Source organism: Ascidiella aspersa, chromosome 9 (assembly GCF_963924565.1).
Source record: "Ascidiella aspersa chromosome 9, kaAscAspe10.2, whole genome shotgun sequence".
Taxonomy (NCBI): Eukaryota; Metazoa; Chordata; class Ascidiacea; order Phlebobranchia; family Ascidiidae; genus Ascidiella; species Ascidiella aspersa.
The window spans coordinates 8872630-8897168 of NC_139455.1; the positions used below are offsets into that span (position 1 = coordinate 8872630).

General features: G+C 35.8%; 2 protein-coding genes across 2 annotated transcripts; both read left to right on the forward strand.

Annotated features, from left to right (window-relative positions):
- The first annotated feature begins 260 nt into the window (after positions 1 to 260).
- LOC146132298 (tubulin alpha chain, testis-specific-like) lies at positions 261 to 3688 on the forward strand. The gene is made up of 7 exons (XM_083396681.1): positions 261 to 325; positions 576 to 798; positions 887 to 991; positions 1267 to 1463; positions 1682 to 2179; positions 3026 to 3219; positions 3556 to 3688. The coding sequence occupies exons 1-7, from the start codon at positions 323 to 325 to the stop codon at positions 3686 to 3688; spliced, it is 1353 nt and encodes a 450-aa protein (XP_083252807.1). The 5' UTR covers positions 261 to 322.
- An 808-nt stretch (positions 3689 to 4496) lies between these two features.
- On the forward strand, positions 4497 to 24494 carry LOC146132299 (uncharacterized). The gene is made up of 22 exons (XM_083397274.1): positions 4497 to 4562; positions 9906 to 10004; positions 10197 to 10307; positions 10643 to 10735; positions 12059 to 12196; positions 13099 to 13311; positions 14163 to 14333; positions 14765 to 15037; positions 15114 to 15257; positions 15391 to 15630; positions 15866 to 15980; positions 16220 to 16371; positions 16965 to 17147; positions 17334 to 17549; positions 18041 to 18250; positions 19126 to 19335; positions 19844 to 20026; positions 20902 to 20917; positions 21713 to 21724; positions 21976 to 22136; positions 22445 to 22625; positions 24026 to 24494. The coding sequence occupies exons 1-22, from the start codon at positions 4497 to 4499 to the stop codon at positions 24040 to 24042; spliced, it is 3204 nt and encodes a 1067-aa protein (XP_083253400.1). The 3' UTR covers positions 24043 to 24494.
- The last annotated feature ends 45 nt before the right edge of the window (positions 24495 to 24539 follow it).

Consider the following 24539-nt stretch of genomic DNA (forward strand, 5'->3'; position numbering starts at 1 on the left):
TGTTTAAACATTTCGTGGCATTATGTTTAAAAGTATAATTTCATTAAAATCGAGTCCTCTATGCTCGATTTCCTTGGGCAATTGACTTCGATAACTTTCCTTAACGTGTAACAGTCTGACGAGAAGTTTAATCAATTACCTGCTGATTATTCTGCAATCATGAACTGGAACTGTTCGCATTCCACGCAATCACCACGAGGCAACGCCTCACATATAAACGGGCGTACAAGCTTACCTCGTTTACTTTTTGCTGTCAGGCATCACGGTACAAGCACTTTAATTTCTTTTTTGAGAGACTATTTTTTCTGTTCTATTAGGCAAAATGGTAAGTTAAAAAAAATAGTTAAAAAAAAATGGTTTGCTGAATTATTTTAAGATACATTTGTAATTGAGAAATAAATTGATCGGTGATTGAAGTAATTCTACTAAATCTCTATTCGATCTATACATTTCAAGAGGTCCTAAATTATATAACCAAATACGAATGATAAACTTTGTTTTCTACGTTTTACTGTAATATTATCACCTGCTTTGCGGTAATGCACAGCCTTACAGTGCTTTTAAATCCTTTATAGAGGGAATGCATTTCTATTCACGTTGGACAAGCCGGTGTTCAAATTGGCAACGCCTGCTGGGAGCTTTACTGTTTGGAGCATGGCATTCAGCCTGATGGAAACCTATCCTCTGAGAAGGCGGCAGTGAGTGGCGACGATTCGTTCAACACGTTTTTTAGCGAGACCGGTTCTGGAAAACACGTTCCCAGAGCGGTTTTTGTCGACCTAGAACCCTCTGTTGTCGGTTAGTGTTGTTCATACGTAAAATATCTGTCCTAATAATATTGTTTGTTCGCCTTAACCGTGTAATTATGTGAATGCTTATTGTTTAGGCCAAATTCGCAATGGTCCATACCGCCAATTGTTCCACCCGGAACAAATGATTACTGGCAAAGAGGACGCCGCCAACAATTACGCAAGAGGGCATTATACTGTCGGTAAGCTTATTTCAGGGTTGCACGACTTCTTTAAATAGTCGTTCTTTATACCAATAACACGTATGGCATTTTGGCATATAAATAAACCAAGTTCAAAGCAGTATTTAATTTAAGGGCCGCAATTGAAATTTGCTGAAATTGCTGATACACATTGTGATCGCATGATTTCGTTACCGCGTTTAATACGCAAGTTTGTTGAAGACAACCCAGAGCATAAAGAATATAAAAAGTCTTCTATTGAAAATTAAACTTAACATTGTTTCCTGCACTTTTAGGTAAGGAGTTGGTAGACTCTGTTTTGGATCGAATCCGAAAACTTTCTGACCAGTGCACCGGGCTACAGGGCTTTCTTATTTTTCATTCCTTTGGCGGAGGAACCGGATCAGGGTTCGCATCTCTGCTCATGGAGCGGCTCTCGGTAGACTACGGGAAGAAATCCAAGCTAGAGTTTGCCGTTTACCCCGCTCCTCAGGTGAACTAATTTGCGTCCAAGCTATAGCTTCCGTTCTTCACAGATATTTTTTAAGAACTTTGATATCCAATAGCGGTGAACATTTTGTTCTCTTTCATATGTATGTAATTCACGATAGTTTTATAATCAGCATCGCACTGCATAAAACGTTTAAGTTGTGCTGCTCGCGTTTTAAACATGTGAAACTAAAGCAAACTTCCAAAACCATTTTATCGCAGGTTTCAACGGCCGTAGTAGAGCCCTACAACTCTATCCTCACCACGCATACCACGTTGGAGCACTCAGACTGCGCCTTCATGGTCGACAACGAAGCCATCTACGATATCTGCCGACGCAGTCTGGACATCGACAGGCCCTCCTACACCAACCTAAACCGTCTTATCGCCCAGATAGTGTCTTCCATCACCGCCTCTCTTCGTTTCGACGGAGCCCTCAACGTCGATCTGACAGAGTTTCAGACCAACTTGGTACCGTATCCGCGTATTCACTTTCCGCTGGTAACCTACGCGCCCGTGATCTCGGCCGAGCGTGCCTATCACGAGCAGCTTTCCGTGAGCGAGATCACGAACGCGTGCTTCGAGCCGGCTAACCAGATGGTAAAGTGCGACCCGCGTCGAGGCAAGTACATGGCCTGCTGCATGCTCTACCGAGGCGACGTGGTGCCCAAGGACGTAAATGCTGCTATTGCTGCAATCAAAACCAAACGCACAATCCAGGTATGTTTGCTTGGCCTACATGGTTGGTTTTGCTCGTTGTCGCGCCCTGGTGGTAGTATATATTGTATGGAAACGGCCACTAGTAACTTCCAAGCTATGCTTGCTACGTTGAGGTTGTGCGTAATATTTACTAAGTATTATGAGAATTAAAAAATCAAAAAAAGAAACTGAACTGCCAATACGAGGCTTGGTGTAAAGCAGTGTTTCCCAACCTTTTTTACACTAGTGCCCCCTTGGGCTCAATATTATTTCATATCGCCCCCTAATTTTGCGCTACAGTAAAGTATTATATTAATCGTAGTCTAACATTATATTGTCTTCACTGCCCGTACTATGTTAAAATAGTCAAAAAGTTTTTAAAATGAACTCGTGTCTAGTTGTCAAAGAGGCGGCGGGTCGAGGGCCGTAGGTTGACGACCCCTGCTTTAAATATACAAACATTTTGCCGCGTATTAAACGGTGAAACGCAACAGCAACCAACACCTTTACATAAGAAAGCCAATTATTACGTAACAATGGTCGGGAAACTACTACAAGTTCGCAGGACGGAAGTTGCCATTTAAGGTTAAAAGTTACCTACGTCCTACAGTGCTGTTTGTTACTATTTTTATGTGAACTTTTGATAAAATTTTGATATAAGTACTTTCATGCAACGTCCCCTTATGTCCGTTCAGCGCCCCGCAAATCATGAAAAAATTCAAAACGCCCCCTTGTAACTCGCCAACGCCCACAAGGGGGCGGTACCGCCCACGTTGGGAACCTCTGGTGTAAAGTATGTCATACATAAACGTGGTATCTATATTCTTGTTGCTAACGTTTCAATAACACTTGACCCTTTGTTTAAAGTTCGTAGATTGGTGTCCCACCGGTTTCAAGGTCGGCATCAACTACCAACCCCCCACCGTGGTCCCAGGGGGCGACTTGGCCAAGGTCCAGCGCGCCGTTTGCATGCTGAGCAACACGACCGCAATAGCAGAGGCCTGGGCACGTTTGGATCATAAATTTGACCTGATGTACGCGAAGAGGGCCTTCGTGCACTGGTAAGTTAACACAGAGGCAAAAGTTGGTTTTCCATTTTTCACGGTCTTTAGCAATGTCTCCCTACTTTCGTTCACTTACGTATTGATGGAAGGGTATTAGGAAAGAGGTAAACTAGACCTTTGTATTTGTGATTAGCAACAAGATTCAAATGGGGCAACCTCATCCCATAACGATAATTTGACTAAAAATTTAATGTTTCCTATTTCTTTTCATTAATGCTCTTTTAAACTACTTAAAACTAGTTTAAAAAAACTCGGTGATGCTAATGAACCACGCCCTACATAATTTGTCGGCTATACTGTGCGAATATATAACGAGCACACTTTTTTATCCAGGTATGTTGGCGAGGGAATGGAAGAAGGGGAGTTCTCAGAAGCAAGGGAGGATTTAGCTGCTCTTGAAAAAGATTACGAGGAGGTTGGAGTCGACTCCGCAGATGGAGATGTAGAAGAAGACGATGAATATTAGGAGCGTTATTTATATTATTATTTATCACCTTGTTTGTAAGAATCAGTCTTTATTTTTCGTTTGTGCGTTTTGTTTGGTTTTTGACTTCTTCCAATAAAATATCTGATTGCATCAAAGTGGCATTTGCATTGCATTTGCATTTTTAGACACTTCAGTTATTCTTTTTCATGCTTTGATCTTTGGTAACCATATAGGCACGTCATTCAAACGTTAAATGTATAACCTATGTTTATTAATTATCCAGCAATACGCCGTCAAAATTCCATACATTCGTTTCTTATCGCACCATGTGACATTGTCAAACACCGATGTTTTTCAAATTAAACTCTCTACAAACCGGGCAATTAACAACAACAAACCCGTAGCGCCTTGTCCATTATCTGGAACACACGCGCGTGTATCTGTCTTGTCTCTGACGTCACAATCCGCTTGACAATTCCCATGCAGCTGCGTCATTGCTAGTGCTAGGTCTTGGGCTTTAGCCTTAAACACTGCCATCTCTTGTCAGATGCAAATTTGCGCTAATGATGAATAAAGGTTGTCTCGTGAGTGCATGCTTTTATGTTTATGGGGTTTTAGCCGAATCAAGATATAAACCTTTAGTGCATGTTTGGAGCAAGTCAAAATTGTTTATCGCATACAAAATTCCAGTACGCTGAACTAAATATTCAAACGATAATCTTTATGTTCAGGTTTACTATAAGGATTTTTCGTCAGGTACTAATTCATTTCGGTGCCTACAATTAAACACCAAGTTTAAAACTTCATTGACTTTACAAGCCAGCCTGAAGTAAGCAATTGGCTAGCCATGGCTTCTGAAAATGGAATAAACGTGGACCAGGCACAGGACAAAACGACGAAGCGACGCAGACGGGTGAGTTGTATGTAGCCTTCTTATCGCGCGGAAAGTATTAATCTTCTTTGACAAAGCAACTATATCGTATTTAGGCCTCTTATTAAAAGATTTATCGGGATTGTTAATTTGCGTCATACGCATGGACATCTAACTGTCCACGAACGCAATTTGTTGCGCAAATTCATCTTATGATTTTTGAACCTATAGTTTTATTTTGGCCTCGTCCCAAGAGAAGGTAATTTCATGAAGGCCATTACTCATCGAGCGTTAATTTGGCTGAACGTTAACGCTTTCTAACCCGCAATATCGACTTGATCAAACAAAACAAGGAGCGAAATATTGTATAATGTAAAGGTGTATCGACCATACCAACAAATTAAAAGTGTTACCCTTTAAAATAAGTTCGCTGTATGCAACTGCGAAAGTAACATATAAATTTGTAGGCTACATTTCAAAATGTGCTAAATAAGTTTGAATTTTCATCTTGATGACCATCACCATTTGCCGACAAATTTCGCACGTCCTTTAATTTTCGTTTATGAACGTTGAAAATCGCAATGAACAACAAATTTTTAAAGAACAAATTGCTAAGATTTTATACATTGTATTAGTTTAGCAATCAATAAAAGTTGTGTATCGATTAGTTTATGTTTATAATTTGTCACGTAAATAAAATTGTGAAAAGGAGTAAATCTAAAATGACCATTTTCTAAGTTAACATTTTTTTAATTTTCAAATTTTCTTTACCTAAAGTTAACATTTTACCTACTAATTATGCATTACCTAGCAAACAACATTCGCAGCCTCTGTTAAGAGAGGTATCTAATTATTACTAGATTTCAGTAAAGCTTTAGTCAGGCAGGTTTTACAGTTAGTCGCACAATTGATACGGGTTTTAATTAACCCATACGGATGAATTGCAAATTTTTCGCTCGAGAAATATTATTCACGTATTTTGATTACACCAACGTTATAGGTTGGCGAGAACAAAAATGTTGGGAACCACTACACTAAACGGTTGATTGGGGTGTAGCCTACAGAAATTCCTTGGTTAAAACGGAAGAAAAATGCGTTGTATTCTTATAGATCGGTGTAAGTACGATTAAGCCTGTTGGCAAACAAATATAAGTTTAGTATTTGTCACTTCTTTAATGGAAAGAAATGATTCCTAACGGTATTTATTTTAACCAAGACAGCACTTTGAAAAACCTGGATTGTTAAAGTTGTCGGGTGCCGATTTTCCGTGAATACTGTGCCCTTGTTATAGATTTGTGACGGTTTAAAATTACACTTGTATTTTGTGTGATATCCGATATTGTAAAATACGCAGAGTTAAGGTGTGCATTAATACAGACTTTTCACTTCCTTAAAAAGCAAGGAAATTTACCGATTCGGAATTAGAAACACATCCTAAACAAAAGATATAGTACAATTATATGACCTCAGATTAGATTACAAGCATTTGCATACTGTTGTTAAATGTGGGCGAACATGAAATCCGACACTTCCAAAACAAAGCACGACTTTCATCGGATCGTATACATGAAAAGGTTGTGGTATATAGGCGCAACATTTTATATTGGAGAACAAAAAAGCATGGGCAATACAATGCAGTGTTCGTCAACGCATGGGTCGCAGTTTGATTGGTTTGGGTCGCCGACTGCGTAGGTTAAGATGGTTAGATTTTTTGTGCTTGTTCTGTGCAAGATTTATCTAATAATTAGGAAAATTGCGGAGGCAACACGAAGGCATGGCTCATAATAACTAAATTCAAATATATTAATGTTTATGCCTTATGTTGTGTTCGCTCACACAGTGAACATAATTCGGTCGCCAAAGCTTCGTTGTTGTACTTACGCTCCGTATTTGGTTCGCTGCGAAAATTGGTTGAGAAACAGTGAGGTAATTGGGTTCTGATTTTAGATAAATTGTGTAACAGAAGTCACTTGACAACAGTCATAGATTAGTGTGTTGTTATTTCAAAACCTAAAAGTGTGTTTAACAAATATTGATAAAAGTTGTCCATTTGCCTTGATATCATCCATGAGAAGTGAGACCAAAAGTTCACGGGGGAACTGACCGTTATCATTGTATGACCACATAGAAGACAAACCAGACAAAGACAAAGAGCCTTATAATGTTAACCTTGTTTCTTTCTTAACAAGCAAAAGATTTAGGCAGCTAGATTTGATGTAAAGTACGTACCATTAGTCTTTGTGTGATAGATTATACATAAAACCGATTTGTTATTCCCTGTCGAATTTGATAAATAGTATTTTGAATTATCCTGAGAAAACTTCTATAGTATATCGAATGTCGGGATTTTTCTGAAAGTAATCGAATATAAGTCGAAGCCTGAGAACTCAAATACATTACGCAAGATCCAAATAAAACGTTCTAAAGGAACGCAAACCGCTTGCGAGTCACAGATTTGACACCCTAGGTATTACCTATGCCTGAAGAAGCTTTTGTTCTTGAATAAAACAAAGTGTTTAAATGCAATAACTGAAAACTTAAGTAATCCTATATTGACTAAAAAAGCAATCAATAAAAAAAAAGCAAATCAAAAATTTATCCCAAAAGCACCATATGCATGGTACTATGGCATGTTGCGCTGTGTGACCCATAGACCACAAACTTAGCAAACGAATATGCATTCTATAAAATTGGACTATAAATGCCGTTTTTTCGAGCAATATGCGAACCTGTGATATGTGCCTCATGTGTCACGTATAGTTTTAAATTGCAAATTCTGCTAATTTCAGCAAATAAATGCCGTTTTTCGCCCTTTTAGCGCATTTAAACTGGGTTTGAGCTGCATGTATGAACACGCTTAAAAACAGCTAATGTAACTGTGTGCGAGAGTAAGATTAGACGACATGTTCGCCCGCAGGTTGTAAGACTCTGCCAGCCTGACAATGCCTTTCCAAAAGTCTTACATTGCATTATAGTTCGCTTCTGTAAAGTGTAAACAGACAGTGTTTATGTATATACTGATATCTTCCTGCGTAGTAGTTGATAATAATCTTTCTATTGTCTAAGGGCGCTAATAAATACCGTGGACTATAAAACCCCGTGACAATTCGCCAACCCGGTTAACATATGCATTAAACCAAAAACTACTTTCAACTGCATAGATTGCAAAACAAATTATCAAACTTATTTCGCTCAATACACTATTTTTCGTTGATTGCTCACGATTGTAGAGTTTGAATTTAATACAGTTGGTTGATTAATTGTCAAGGAAATTTTGTCTTTTGTTTTGCGGTTCAGCTCGGCATCATGAACTCTTTGCTGTAAATCAGTGGTCGGCAACCTACTGTCCTGCCTCCAATTAGGCCCATCAGGCTCGCCGACACTTTTATAAACTCGACCCGATGCCATTCCGCAATTTTTGTTATATATTTGAACTTGGTTATTGTAAAACAGATGCGATTCATACGAAACTTGTCCATGCTTCTAGTATGTTTTCTTTTGAAGAAATGTTTTTTTAGCCTGAGGGCGCCGTGCATATCCAGCAAGTGTCAACATTGGAGGTTATGAGTTTGGTTTTGGCTACCAGAAAAAAGTTTGCCGACCCTGCTGTAATGATGAACTCCTATTGCGAGCCAACCACTTTTTAATAAAATATTGGCAAAAACGAACAATGTTTTAGATCTACCTAAAATATATATGTTTTAATTTCAATTACTTTTTCAATTTACGCTTCTTTATTTTAATCCTATATTATAGTATAACTATATACACAAACTTCAAATTACTTTTATATTGTCGCCAAATTTGTCTACACAACACAATGCAAGAAAAGTCAGCCATATCTAAAAAATGCCCTACTTTGAAACCATTAACATTTACCTATCATTGTTAAAATGAAAAGTTGACTGTAGGCCATTCCTGGTGGCTGTACAGAGTACACCAGGGGTAGGCAACCTTTTTTCTAGTCGCGTGCCCAAACCAAACTACAAATGTCTCTGCTGGTCATTAAATTTTAACTGTTTACACTTTACCCATCCTATTATCAAAAACCGCAACGACTGTTAATCAGGGATGAAACTAGGTCATTTTGCTATTAAAAAAGGTCTACAGGAACAAGATTTACTCCAAGCGCAAAAAATGCTTTTGCGCAGTTAAAATAGCCAAAAAATATTAGGAATAGCCTCGTTTCCAGTTTGTAGCCTAAAATAGGTCGCGGGCCGGATAATTTGCGTTGGCGGGCTGCAGTATGGCAGAAAGCTGGCGACTTGTGACTATGTCGGCCGAAGAATCAGACAGAAAACCGAAGAAATTGGCCCAAAAAAAATTTGTAAAAAAAAAATATTTAAAAAAAATTTTTTTTTGAAAGATCGATTTACCAAAAAAAGTGTGCTTGTTCTACACAAATTCAATCCACTATATTTTTAAAATACTGAATTTGTAGGAACATTATGCACTATTATTGGCAGGAAATACTTTTTTTGTGCCATTCTGACAAAAGTATGAAGCAGCAGGGAAAATCCAGTGTTTGTCATATAGATTGTTAGTTAAAAAAGTACTAAATTTTGATAGAACTGTTGTGTATTTGCAGTTTTACTTGATTTAGCAAGTACTTCTTTATTGAGTTGAAAATGCAATCAAAATAGCTGCCATTCCTATTAAATAGACAGGTATGACATTTGCATGGCCATAACGAGGATGTACTAGGCCATGCTGTTCCATCTTAGGCTTATATTTTTGTCTGTTTTAATTGCAAAAAATTTTCGTAAACGCAAAAAATTTTCGCGCTTCGCAAGAGGTATTATGCATACTATGCCATGTTGCACTACATTGTGTCACTCTAATTTCGGCAAACAATTTGAATTAACTTGGATTATAACACACCGTTACTTTTTTATTAAAAACTTGACCCAGTTCAAAAAAAAAATTCTTCCAAATTTAAGATTTTTTTTTCGCTTTACAATTTGATTTTGAGCTGCATTTGTGCCCATGAGTTCGCCCCAAAAGAGCTTATCTATGTAATTGTGTTAGAGTAAGAAAAGCAGACATGTGCACCCCCAGTCCCCCAAGGCTGTACTTCAGTATACCCTATATGTATTTCTTTATGTCACAAAAAATGTTGCCACTTAATTTACTTATTTTTTATCCTCTAAACAAGTCAAGGTTGATACATTCCTTTGACAAACACGTCATTTAAGTTTTAGGGCACGACAAAAAACCGAAGAATTTACACTAAAATTGCTTGTCACCAGAAGGCTGACAAGATTCTGCCAGCCTGGCGGGCCGGATCTGTCCCGCGGTTCGTTTGTTACCCCCTCTGCAGCACACGTTTATAGGTTAATTGAGCTTCAAAAAAGAACAAACATTTTTTATTATTTATCAAATTAGAATTTTGTGCAGGTTAAAGCAACAGCTGAAGGGCAAGTAAAGAAACCTATTCGACTGGTGTCGTCCCTAGGAGAAGGAAAGCTTCTGGATCGCTTCCAGGTAAAGATATGCGTGACGCAAGTTAGGAAAGTTCTTTAAATAATTTAAATATTCATTTGTGAAGCTACACCATCTTTTCGTCGTATGGGATTTAAAACGGTCGTATTCTTGTAACGATTCTTAACTTTTGCGACTCGGTACGTTCCATTCATTTTTGTTAATATTGAACGCGATATGTTTACGCTTTTCAAGAACACTCTGAACGACAAGGAAAGCAAAAAGAAGTCGAGAGAAAAGGGCGAAAAAGACCGAAAGCTGGCAAAAGAGAAACGCGATCGAGAAATTGCAAAATTCCAAGAAGAGGTAAAATGTGCAGAGTGCTATGAAATATTTTTACCTAATTGACTGCCAATCTTCAACTAAAAAATAAGTATTATTCTTTTGGCAGTAGTAATAAATACTGGGTAATAGTTTTCGATTAACGGCGGGTTTCAAATTTATGTCGGAAAATTTATCAGGAGGGCTCTAACTATTGCAGTCATAAAATGTTGACCTCCTCTGGGCGTATTAACCATTTGGTTGCCATTGTGTTATCATGTGTAAAATTTTGGCACAATTTATTTGATCCTTGTTGAACGTATAGCCTGTATAAAGTAGGCTCGCCCAATATATTTCTTTACTTTGTGTTTTACGTTTAGATCAATGCATTACTCGACGATAACCCCGAGCCAATAAAACCTAATAAAGATTCAAAGAAAATTTACGTTCCCAAGTTAACAGGAACCGTGAAGGTAAGTTCGAAACTCTAGACCAGTGGTTCTCAAAGTTATTTTCGTATTCCTCCCTTAAAGGCTTGAAGAATATTAATTCCTCCCCAAAAAATCCCCAAAGGAATATTGCCAAAATTTCACAGCATATGAATATGGTGTGCAAGGTGCGTTTTTCTGATCCATCTCAGAGATAGAAGTGAACATTAAAAGTAGCGTATAAAGCGTTATTCATTGTTAATATGAACCATGAGCTTCATGTTTCATACAAAAAACAATGAAAATTTAGCAGAAAAGCATGTCAGTTTTTTTCCGAAGATCACTGCGTTTGCAAATGTAAAGTGTTCCTTTTTTTGTTTAAAATATCTGTAATGGCACTAAAACCACATTCAACTTAATATGTAGTCGGAAATGGAAGAAGTGTTTGCTCTACAACGGTTAATTTGGCAAATTTAGCACTAACTTGTGAATCCAATCAGATGTTTTTTGAATGAATGATTTAGAAAAAGTCACTCTCGACCATTTGCTTTGGCATTTTGCAGAATTTAAAATATATACTGGATCTGGGCAATCTTATGTTTTACCCTTTCTTTACTTTACTTTAACGTATTACTTTTACCATGCTTTTACAACCATGCTAAAACAAACAAACAGTATAAAACAGACACCTGGTGCTAGTGAACTTTACTTACTGTGACGAAACAATAGATATTGTAAACCAAACAGAGTCTATTATGACGTAGGTTTAACACAGTTAAAGCGGCATATTGTCTTCACATAGGCTACTTTAAGTTTATAGTAAGTAGACGTTCCCATTTAAACTTTGAACAGTTAGTTATGTGTTATAATTATCAAATAATAAAAAGTGTGCCATTTTCATCCACATTTCCTCACCAATTCCTCCCTGGAACAAATTTCCACCCCCAAATTTAAAATTCCCCCCAAAGCGAGCCAAGTGGCTCCCTTTGAGAACCACTGCTCTAGACTTTTAACGACTTCTTAAAAGCGTTGCTTTATAAAATAAAAATATTTATTAACCTTACCAAAAGGCTTATTTCTTAAATGACGCAATAAACATTTTAGGTGTAATCAAGTTTTTTAAAGACTTGTATATAGACTTGACGGCATGGTGTGGCTAAGTTACATCATTATCTGGTATTTTTTCATTAATACAATACTTTATCCGTGTTTGAACAAAAGATTTCCACAAAAAAACCTAATTAATTTTTTGCAAAATTTTTGGGTGTAATCGTTTAACACCGAACAACATGCGTTATGAAAACAAGCTACGCCCATCTGCATTGTTAAATATGGTTAAACAAGTGTTAAACTGTAATGCGCAATTAGGGGAAATTTGAGGCTCTGGAAAGCAAAAAAAAGGAACAAGAAAAGTCAAAAGTTGAAAGTGAACGAAGGAAGAGACAAGATCGGGATTTAAGAGATAAGAAGAGGATTCAATTCGAAATCGCAAAAAGAAAACAAAAGGTAATATTATTTGAGATAGTATAGATGTAAAATAAATAAAAAATACCAATTTTGCAAGCTATTTTTTTTATATATATATTGGCTGCTGTTTGCAGATTATATATATTGTTTTCTATATGTATGCTAGCATTGGTCAACGGGGATTTTTATTTTTAGCAATAAAATATTTTTGAAACTATAAAATAGAAACTGCTTCTGCCACCTCTTGTATAATATTGTGATCTTGTTTAACAGAATCTTAACAGATTTAGCAGCTGATTGCTTTGCTTAATGTTAATAGCGAATCCTGGATTATAGTTTGGAGGCTATGCATAAAAAAAATTAACGGTGACGTTTAATTGAGTAACACTAAAAAACTTGGTATTCTTGGTTTAACCCATGTACACATGTAGTGAAACTAAGTCTACAATAACGGAGACGAAAGAAAAGGTTTATAATTTTGAAGCGAAATTGTGTTATCTAGATTGCAAGAAACTGCATTTTCGAAAAATTATGAGTGCTCGCGGCGCTATAGGTATAGTTATTTTAGGATTATGTGTTATCTTTATTTAAGGCCTAGTTTAATTTGTCCATAAATGGTATTTGAATAGGCCGGTAACACTTTCCTTATTTTTTGTTACATTTAAAATACATTTTTTACATTTAAGTTAGTTAAATACTTAAGAAATTTATTTTTACGGGACCCTAGCTGGCATGTAATTTTGCTGTTTGTACAGCAGGTAAATGCGTTTCCTGAGAAAAATGTTTAAATATTTCAAGTTTCGCAATGTTTACGTAAGCATCGTTTGTTTAACCACTATTTTTTTAAAACCTATATTATGAGAATATTTTAGTATGTTTATCCTCCCTAAAATGTATTTTTTTCGATAAATCACGATGTTGTTTATTTGATTATATTTTAGTTAAAAGAAATGGGCGAAAACGATGACGACGATTCACAACTTTCGCCGCAATCTGTGGCGACCAGAAAGAAGCCGGGAAAACTCGGAACTAACTTCGCCGAAATTGCTGAAAAAAGGCGCGAAATCGAGAGGAAAAAACTCGAAATGGAACGAAAGATGAGGATCAGCTCCGAAATGAGATCCTCCAGAGACCTCCATTGTGAAGAAGATGAAGTATAAATAAGTCATATTTAAAAAATGAAACTTCGATAAGCTATCTTTGATATAACAAAGTTGTCTTGGAACCGTTATGTTAAATGTAGTTGAATATTTGTAAAGCTTTACAACGCTTTGTAAAACTTTATAAAATCATTCGGGAGTTAAGAGAATACGGAGCCGTTGTTATGTAATGATATGTGGTTATCGTCGGCTATTATGACTTTCGAAGTGGCTATTTATCGTCAGTAATGTGCACCATTGCACGAATATACCTTTAAAAATAAAAAAGGGTGTCATTTAGAAAAACGCACTAAATTAACCAAAATAATTTAGGGTAAAAGGACACCAAAACTTTTATTCATTAAGGGAATAAGGTAAGACTGGGATCGCAGGTCGGATTTGTAACGATTGAATATTGTGGCCCGAATACGCAACTAAATTATTGACTTGAACATTGCTAAACAAGGTAGCAATAAAATTATTTTCTTTTCAAACATTAAAAATCAAGAACTCAATATTGAAACAATTTGACTTCTGTATGTTTTAATTAGTTCACAAGCGTTGATAAATTTGCAATTCGCGTAATAGTTTGGGTCGCTGTTAAGTTTCAATTTACGGTAAAGTTCATATTCTTAGGTTTTAATGCTACAACAACACCTGATAAAGGGTATTTTTCCATTCAACTACCTAAATATGATAAACATATGCCAAATATTCATGAATCTATTTTAAGTAAAAATGCATTTTTAATAACTCGGTAACCCCTGGCTAGTTGAGAAGTAATAAAACATATGTGATTCACTCAACTGTAAGTATAATATTACTATGATTTGTTTGCTTTAAAATTCTGAAATTAATTTGAACAGGATGAACTAACCGAAAAAGTAAATCTGTCGGAGAAAAGAACTCCTGGAAAACTAAAAACTAACTTAGATGAAATGTTCCGCTCAAAAGAGGAAGAGCAACGGCGAAAGATCGAAGAAGAGCGTAAGAGAAAATTAGAGGAGGAGAAACGGGAATTCCGCATGGCAAAACTCGTGAGTAAAAATACACGAAATTATATTTTTGACATATTAATGATAAAAAATACATAAATAATAATATTGAGATAAGACAAGATGTATGCAGTTTTTTTTTTAATTTATTGGTTCCCCTACTGTTTTAACTTGATGCTAAACCAATTTTCTAATTTTTTCAAGAATTGTTTCCATATGTATATATATATATATATATATATATTGAAATATATATATATGCATTAATTATATATATTTATGCAGTCTTCTCAACAGAGGCCGTATGATCAGTTAAAAGAACGGTTAGAAACATAATATAAATCATTAAATTTATGTCACCGTTTTGTGTCATTTGCGATTAAAATTGAAGTCTCCACGATAATTTAAGACGCATAATTAAATATAAAACTTATAAGTATATTATAATTATTCCTTCCTGCTGTCCGTTTCAGGCGTCGGCATCACTTGAATCAGACGAGGAGGCGAGTTCGTCGCAGGCGAGCAGTCGCGAAAAAATCCGAAAAACTCCGAACCGCCTTTCGTCATCTTTTACTAAGTTCGACATGCTGGAAAAGCAGCGTTTGGAAGAGGAGAGGACCAACATAAGAGAGCGTAGAAAGGCTCTTCTTGAGGAGGAAAAAAAGCTCTTTGAAGAGTCGCGTAAGGCCCTCGATGGTGATGCGTCCGACGATGACCAAGTGGAAAATCCCAACGAAAATATTCAGGTTCTATATTTTTAAACTTAATTTGTATGGGATGAATCGTTTCCCAGAGGCTTATGAAGATTGTATGATTCCTCAGCCGATTTCGCCCGGACGCTTGGATGCTTCTTTCACAAATTTCGACGTCTTGAGTCAGCAGAGGCTTGAGGAAGAGCGAAAGAGAATCCTTGCTGAAAAGCAGCGTCTTCTGGAGGAAGAAAACAAAAATTTCAAGAAAGAGCAAGTAGGTGCTACCAATACCTACGGTATACCTTAATAAGTTCTATTTTGTTAATTATAAAGCTTTGTATTGCATTGTATTTTAACAGCATACGAAATGTAGCTTCATAAACACGGCATTTTCTTGTCGTTTTTAGCAACGTTTGAAGCAGATGGAGGGTGAAACGTCGTCCTCCAATCCTGGCTCTTCGTTCTGTTCTTCTGATAGCGAAATGAGCAGCAATGAATCAGAACACGAAAAGTCTTACCAAAAGAAGAAAATGACCAAACGAAGGAAAAAGCCCAAGCACAACCTGCCCAACAAGCTTGACTATTCTAAACTCAAGTTTGACGTTTTGCAGCGACGTCGCTTGGAAAATGAGAGTCTGCATTTGCAGGTTGGAAATCTACGAAAATCCATAGTTTATATACGCCACTATGTACAATCATTTGGTTACAATACCAATATTGTATATAATTTTTATTATATACCAAACAGTTTGTATCACATAAAGTTGAAAGTTAACCCACAAAATAGTAAAAAAGGTTTTGTTATTGTTTACTCAAACAAATTATGTATTTATTAAAGACCTAATATATTTAGTTTTTAACTAGAAAGTTTAATTGTTTTAGCAACAGCGTCAAAACCTCGTAAATGAGGAGGCAAAATTGTTCGAAGAAGCCAAAAGACAACAATTACAAGACGTCGAACAGGAAGAGGAAAACATAAAAACCGTAAGGACATCTAGTTTTGCTGGTATTTGTTGATTACTTTGCAAAAACAAGTTGTCTTATTTAAGTAGTTCAATAACAAATCAACAAAAACGCAACGAACATTTCTTTGAAGGATAAATAGTTATTTCATATTGCGTTTTATCTTAAGGTTAGTATGCAAAAAACGATGGAAATCACAACGATTTTCGTCGGGGTTCAATATTTTCTTCATTTCATACAAATATATTATGTATACATTTCAGTATACAGAAGGTCACCCTGGACGTTTGGATCCAACGCGTACTAAGTTTGACATCCTTACTCAGCAAAAGTTTGAAGAGGAAAGAGAAAGGATTCGTAATGCTCGGATGAAAATCATGGAAGAAGAAAATAGAATTATGGAGGAGGAAAGACAACGCCTGGTGGTGAGTTTTTTTTGTATTGTTATTAATTTTTAACTATTGTGATTAAAAATACATTACTAAATAACAGGTAACACGGTAAACTCTTAAATTATTTTATTGCTCTTTACTCTTGGTAAAGGTATCTTAAAAATCAAAACCTTACAACTAGTTATGTTCAAACTAGAAGCCCGAGGGATTCTAGAACTTTAGGTTTCAAATCTTGAATAACGAATCCAGATTACCGAATCCTAGTATATTATTTTAAATTATTCAACCTCAATGTTGTTTGGCACCCGGCGTTACATGTTATAGTCGCTCACCTAACAACGCTTAATTGACAATTAATTATTAGACAAAGGTTTTTGCGAGACGCGTAGTAATTGGGCGCCGGAAAAAACGCTGACACTGCATTACCGGGCTACATTTAAAGAAGGCACTATAAATGTGCGCCTCACCGTTATTCAATAAACTTGCCACTCGCGATGTACAATTAGGCGCAAGTATCGGTGGCAAAACAGTAAATTATGTCGGATACAATTCCCCAAAATCAACACCAGAATTGGATACGAATTTCATCTGGACAAATTCAATTGTCTGAACAGGATGAAAATCAGACTGAAGAAATCCAGAAAACGGAAAAGACAACCCGGAAGCCTAAACGACTGGATAAATCCTTTACCGAGTTCGATGTTTTAGAAAGGAAGAGAAAACAGCAAGAGGAAGAAGATTTGTTTAAAGAGAAAGCAAAAAAACTTCAAGAAGAGAGAAAGGCTTTCAAAGAAGCACGAGAACACATGGTATTTTTGTTATAAAATTGATATCAATAATAATAAATTGCAAAACTAATTTGCATTGTGATTGATTTAATTGTACTGTTAGAGGCACGGAGTCGATAATTTATGACTATTATAAAACATATTTTTACATGTTAGGCCCTACAGTAAATAGCAACATTTTTTCAGCAAATTTATTTTTAACACAAGGACCAAACAAGAGATACAGACGAAAATGTATCGGATGACAACACCAGCAACACGACCCTGGAAAGGCCTCCCAACAAACTTTCGAACAAATTTGCAAACTTTGATATTGAGGAGAGGGAAAGGTTGGAAATGGAGCGACTCCGTGCACAAGAGGAGAGAATAAAAAGTTTGGAGGAAGAAGTAAAAAGATTTGAAGAGCAGCGGAAAATTTATCATGTATGTGTGTAATGAAATGCTCTGCAGTGTAGGGATATACTGTTTTTTTTTAAATTGACCGTTAATATTTACAAAACGAATAACGAATACATGTTGCTAGAAAAAGGAGAATTTAACTGAAGACACGCCTCATATCCCATAACGTCTGGTTTATTTATTAATAACTACTGTTCTGCGTTTATTGAAATCACACTATTTCTGTATTATGTCGATCAATAACAACCCTAACTCCTTCAAATTGTTGGTAGTGTGTCATACGAAAATTTAGAGGGTTGATAAAATCGACAAAAATAATAAAGATGTCCTATTAAAAAAAGAAAATTGAAAGTTCAATTAAAAAATATCATTTAAAGTCTTTCTTGATTGATAGATATTGGTAATTGTTTATGTATATAAGCAATAATGACAGCTATATGATTCTCAGATAACTCTATATTTCCTTAAAAAAACATCTTCTATGCGTTAATTTTGATTTTCTTTTTTCCCCAAAGGACAGCGACGATGACGTCACGAGCAGCACAAAGGAGCTCTTCCGGGCGCATCGGGACAGCCCCCGACCACGGAAGCTAGCGCAATCGTTCACCAAGTTCGATGTGATGGAGCGAAGGAGGAGGGAAGAAGAACGGGAGAAGATGCAAAGGGAAAAGGCGCGAAGACTTGAGGAGGAGAGGGCATTGTTCGAACAACGTCGGATCGAAGAGGTATGCGATAGATTTTGATTTTCTTCTAAACTTGGGGTGATTTTCGTCTTACAGAGCGCAGCTATAAGGGTTAATGCCAAACGAACCTCTGTTTGATATGTGGGGAAAGCCCCTTGACTTGCTTTCAAAGCATTCGTGGCAAATATCGTCTGTAAACAATGTTTGGCCAAAAAGGTTGGATAAATCGTTTTGCGAATTCGTTGTTTTGGAAAAGAAGAGGCAAGTTTGATTTGCTGTGATTTTCTTCTAAACTTGGGGTGATTTTCTTCTTACAGAGCGCAGCTATAACGGTTAATGCCAAACGAACCTCTGTTTGATATGTGGGGAAAGCCCCTTGACTTGCTTTCAAAGCATTCATGGCAAATATCGTCTGTAAACAATGTTTGCAGAAAGTGAACGGAGTGTTTAACTAATACAAAAGAAAATGTTTTACAGCTCAAGCATATAATGAGAATTCAAAATGAAATGTGTGGGAGGGTTTGTTGTCATTTTAACGTATTTTGCTGAAATGGTTTAAAATATTGGTTCTGAATAACACATTGGTTCTTAATTTGTTATACTTGTGGTGCATTAAACAAACTAAAAACATCGTGAAACACTTTGCAGTTTATACCTAACAATACGAATCGCTAAGGAAATCGGCAAATCAAGACTGGGTGAAATATAATATTATGCATTTAAGTCATTTTGTACTTGAATGAATGGTTATTTGTAGCTGAAATAACTTTGCTTCAACATTTACAAAATATTTTGCAAAACTCTTAATAATCTCTCGAGGTACATAGTTTAAAACCCAAGCATTCAAGGGTATATTTTTGTAATAGGCTATACAGTATACATTGTTAAAAAACAAATATTCTGTTGCATTTCGTCAGTTAAACAACGGGTCGAATTCGGAGAATGACGAAGAAGAGTCATCCCGGATCCAAGACAAATCGCAGGGCGTGAAGAGGATGAACGTCCGGAGCAAGATTGAAGCGGTGATGCGAGCCCAGGAGGAAACGGAAAGGAAGAGGATAGAAGAGACCAAATTCTGTCGAATGACTGTCGAACAGCAGGAGATCTTCCTGGCAAGACAAAAACAGGTATAGGGAACGTACAGATTTCGAGTGGTTGGCCACGGAACAAGCAATACTCCTTTTATTAATTTGTTTCATATACTTATTACAATCAAACAAGTTATTCGAATAACATCCTTATAAACATTGTGGTTTTAAACTATTGTTTTTTAAAATCTGTGTGCTTTAGTCCGTGATTGAAATATTCAAGCAACAAATCCATATAATTTACTACTTGCTTATTTTAATTAACTACAACTTTAAAACAATGAAACTATTATTAAAATTGTGTTTTATTTTGGTGTAATGCGTAGTTCATGCAATTCAATATCTCTCTAATTTTATATTACTTTAAATATCTGTTCCTGGTTGTAAGTCATTAATTGAAATCTCTACAGTAACATTTTGTTTTAAGAATCGTGTTGCCTATATAGGACAGAAATATTTTTTAAATAAATTGTTGGTGCATCTTTTGAATTTGAAAGCTCAGTAAATATTAATGCGGGAATCTTAATATGTTTTTGGTCGTTTTTAGATAAACCATCTTAAAGAGCAGTTGGCTCGAGCACAACAAGAAGAATACTCAGACGAATATGAAGACGAGTCGGACGAAACCCATGAAGATGGTGAATACTATTATTACTACAGCGATGAGGAAGAAGAACAAGAAGAAACTAACGAAGAAGAAGAAGAAGAAGAAGAAAACGATGGTGACCAGGTAAATTCCCCTTTTTATCCTTTTTTCTTGCTTTAGGTTTTATACAAACACTTTTCGAAGTTATTGTTAAAAAACAGGGTTTCTTAACCAGGGGTGCTCGCACTGTTCCCACGGGGGTGTGGGGATGCTGAATCAGACACACAAAATGTATTACTCTAATTTATTTCTTTGCTCAAATAAATGTAAAACTAACTCACATTTTGGTATTGTGTTATTGTGTTATCAGTTAATTGCATAAAAAAGGGTAATTACAATGGTTTTGTTATTAAAGAAATTCTAAAAAGGGGTGCGAGAATTGGTTGGTGATTTGAAAGTGGTGCCGCAAGGAAAAAGGTTAAGAACCACGTAAAGAGAACAAACGGGAACACATGACATAAATAACCAAAACCATTATAATAGCATTATTTTGTAAGGTTATACCCAGTTCGTGATGTTTTTTTTTTCTGTGTTTTATTTTAGGATATTTGGACTCTTTGGCCTACTAAACATATGCTTTATACCCAAAAATAACACTGACCACAAAATTGTAACATCTGGCTAGTGGGTTAGAACAGGTGTCGGCAACCTTTTTTGCACTTCGGACCGGTTTAAAACTGAAATTTTGTCACCGACCGGCCTTAAAAAACAACAGATGTTCAGTAAAGGAATTTTTTACAACTTTTTCTAATGGCAACTTTAAGCTTGTTTACCGCAAAGAGATGTTCCTATCTAGGAATTATTGAAATTAGTGAAACCCGCGGGCGGCATCTGGGCCGCCAAGCAATTGAATTTAACCCAGCCAGCGGCTAATTTGAATAAAACTTTTGGGCCTTAACGTTTTTTCTTAAATTACACTTGTATACCATTATTACCAATTGTTATAAGGATATTTAAAGCATTCTTTTAAAAGAAGTCACACTTTGTATATTGATGTATTTCAGATCCTATTTTTGACCAGGTCCTATACTACACTTTCAATAGTTAGGTATGTAATATAAAAACGAAAAAATAATAATGGCAATATGAAAAAGTACGAACCCCAGACGACACCTGAAGAGTATAGAATAGACATACGTACTAGGCTTTGCCAGCTGAAACTAATTAATATGCCTATCCTACGTTTTTTCGAAACTTTCCTGCTTAAATATCAAAATAATAAATTATTTCATTATGGGACATAGTTTATAGACATTGTTAGCATGATATTATTGCATTTTAAGGTGAGCACTCTTAAACATCAAAAACATGATATTTTAGCCCATTTTTCGATATATTGTAATTAGGCCTACTAGAATTTGGATTTTGTAATAAAAATATACAGTTTTGATATTGTGAAAGTGCTATGTAACATGTAACTCATATGGCCGCAGCACACTAGTCGTTTTGAACCCACGGGAGCTTAATACTTGTAATTTTTTAACATACCGATCAACCATGGAGTATTTTAAACCAAAGTGAATTTTTTTCAAATATAAAAATACATTTAATTCTTTTTCACTTTTTACCAGTTTTTTACGTACAGTTCGTGTTTAAACAAAATTTTAATCCGGCAACCCTGCTACGGACAGGTAACAAACTCATCGCGGACCGGTACCACTGGGTTTGAAGATCCTGTTGCAGTGTAACATAGTCAACATTTATCACACTGAAATGTTAGTTGAATATATATGTTTTTCTATTTTCAGAGCAATAACGATATCGACAAAGGTAGTGAAGGAGGTAAGTTAAAATATTTGCGTACCCATAATGATTAACTATTTCACGCCACTTACAAACATTTTTTGTTAAGGTTCAAGTATTTCATTATACAATGACAGAATCTCATAAATATTAGTTGGAACAAATAAAACCAATTGCACAGTGCAGACCAAAGTCCCAAAATAAATAAACGTGTCAAATTTGCTGGATAGGTTTTCCGAGAATCATTGTGTGTTGAGAATAATTATATTAGAAACCAGTTTTTTTTTTAGATCCTGAAACAAAATCTACCACAAGTGACGGCACGAGTAGCAACGGTTCGGGATCGTACAGCGGAGCTCCGTACTTCGTACAAACGCTCAAGAACCTCGTGGTAACGGAGGGCGAACCAGTGCGCTTCGATGCTAACATAAACGCCAATCCTCATCCAAAGGTTATCATTTAAATCAAGAAGAGTTTCAAAGTTTTACAATCCAACTGTTCGTGTGTAATACAAAATAGACCATAAACGTAGAAAACACTCTCATGCGTTTATAACACAAAATCGATATAATCGTAAAATATACCAACTATTTATGAACCAATTTTCTGTATTTGTGCGTTAATAAAGCCATACATTTAACGACCAGAGATTAACAAGAAATATTCACTTTAGATTATTTGTTATTCTTTGTAAATTTAGCTTAACAATTTTTCTAGTTGAAAACAAAGGCGTTTTATTTATTTATATTACCTTTTTAGGTGACTTGGTATTTTAAAAACCGCGCCATTCGCAACTGTGCAGACTACCAATACATCAACAAGGGGACGCAATATTCGCTATACATGACTGAAAGTTTTGCCGACGACAGTGGCGAGTTTATGTGCAAGGCGGTCAATGACAGGGGAACTGCCACCAGCAAGGCAATACTCACAGTTGCAGGTGTGTTTTGTTGTGTTTAATTGTATTCTAACTGGCTATAGATATTCTGTAGAGGCGTAGTTCCTATACTTGAGATATTTCCTGCGATGCTGCGTAAGCACCATTTTAGTAGTGTTTGTTGCCGAACTGGCTTGAGAACGAATATTCTAGATTAGTCCTTTGTGATTTAGCGAAGTTTCCGTTTCTTATTTAATTTTGTTAGGAAATTATTGATTAATTTAAATCACCAAGAGCAAGAGCATATGTTATACCGCGAAAGGTATTATGTCTAAATTTATGAAAGGGCATGCTTATATCTAAGACATTATTTGAAATGATTTTCAAAATCAAACATATAATCCCCAAGTTGTTCAGCTTGTTTCTTTTAGCTTTACATTGATTAAGGGATAGATAATGTGTGGTTCCAAATGGTTTGGGTGCTTTATTTAAAACCACAAATATAAGGCGATTTAAAACCCAAAGGTTTATTTTGTTAAAAAAACTATATATTTGAATGGTTTGGCAGGAGACTTAAGTGAAATTTAAAATTACCTACTGAAAATTAATAAATTTAGAAAATTCGAACTCGATTTGCGAAACATACATTAGGCTTCCTCTAGCGCAGGCCTAGATCAAATATGGCCCGCCAGCAAATATAATCCGGCTCGCGGCTAATTCCCCCCCAAATAAATTTTTCGGTATTTTTCGTTTTAAATGCTTGAATGAGAATTCTTTTCGCGCTTCGTGCGATTTTCATCTGTTGTCTTTTTTTTCTGTATATGTTTTGCGCATTTTTTCCGGCCTTTTTTCAGACAAAGGGCGTCCTCTGTCGTGTCATTCTTTAAACTAAAGTTTTACAAACCTAATATTCACAAATGCATTCCTGCACTTCGATCGAATGTATTCCATCGTTAACATATAAAAAGATTTCCGCCCGATTTTTAACGACTTTGCAATGTGAAGATTGGCTGTAAGTAACGCATCTGTAACTTTTTTTTTATCATTAAACAATGTGCACATATTTTATTAGAGCTTAACGCTTTATGGGCCCCTTTAATTCTAAATTGAAATTTTGCATTTTAAATCAAACAGCTGCAATTTTCTCGGGCGTCGCGCGTCACGCGTCGCCTTGTCACATTTTCTTCGACTTTAGTCGCACATTTGCGCACAACTTCCAGCGTAATACCAAATTTTTTGGGCTAGACTTTTTTTCTAGCGTCATATTGTGTGCATTCGAGGTCCTGTTTTTAACCTGGTTCGCCACAATATTTTAAGTTACTTATGCGGCCCTTTGTATATTGTAATTTCCCACTCCCGCTAGCGGGTCTTTTGGCTACGTTTGTTTAAATGCTTAATTTAATTGTACTTAACCGTTCTAGCGTTTTTTTGTGTTGTTGTAAAATTAAATCTTGATTTTGCAGAGGGTGATGAAGAATAAATGGCCATTGACAATTTGTTTGGCAACTTGACATCCCACTTGTATCCTGATGCGCTTCAAGAAAGAAGTTTTAAACGATAACTAAGAGAAAACACATGATATTGCCTGTTTTAAACGAAAGGTTTTCGATCGATCAAACTGTATTATTAGCCTTATTATTTATATGGACTTGTATCATTTCATGCGTTGGTTTAAACCCGAATAACAACGTAAGTTTTTTGTACAGGTTGCATGTATTATTTTTACCCAGTTAAATATGTTTTAAACGTTTAATGTGCGCAGCGATATGGTTTATTTTAGTTTATGTGTGAGTTTTAAAACAAATATATACATTAACAACATGTTAGACAGCCCATTTTAAATAACGAAAAATTGGTGTATTTTTTATGAAGTACATTTATTGCAAATATTTGTTTTTTTACCAAAACTATTTAACTCGTGCATGTTTTGTTTTGCGCTACACTAGAGAGACGACAATAAAATCAATATATTGAAGT

Coding starts and splice junctions, on each gene's coding strand:
- LOC146132298 (XM_083396681.1), top strand. Junction 992..1,266: donor AAGAGGGCATTATACTGTCG/GTAAGCTTATTT, acceptor CTGCACTTTTAG/GTAAGGAGTTGGTAGACTCT. Junction 3,220..3,555: donor AAGAGGGCCTTCGTGCACTG/GTAAGTTAACAC, acceptor TTTTTTATCCAG/GTATGTTGGCGAGGGAATGG.
- LOC146132299 (XM_083397274.1), top strand. CDS start 4,497: ATGGCTTCTGAAAATGGAATAAACGTGGACCAGGCACAGGACAAAACG. Junction 12,197..13,098: donor TCGCAAAAAGAAAACAAAAG/GTAATATTATTT, acceptor ATTATATTTTAG/TTAAAAGAAATGGGCGAAAA. Junction 19,336..19,843: donor TCCTGGCAAGACAAAAACAG/GTATAGGGAACG, acceptor GGTCGTTTTTAG/ATAAACCATCTTAAAGAGCA.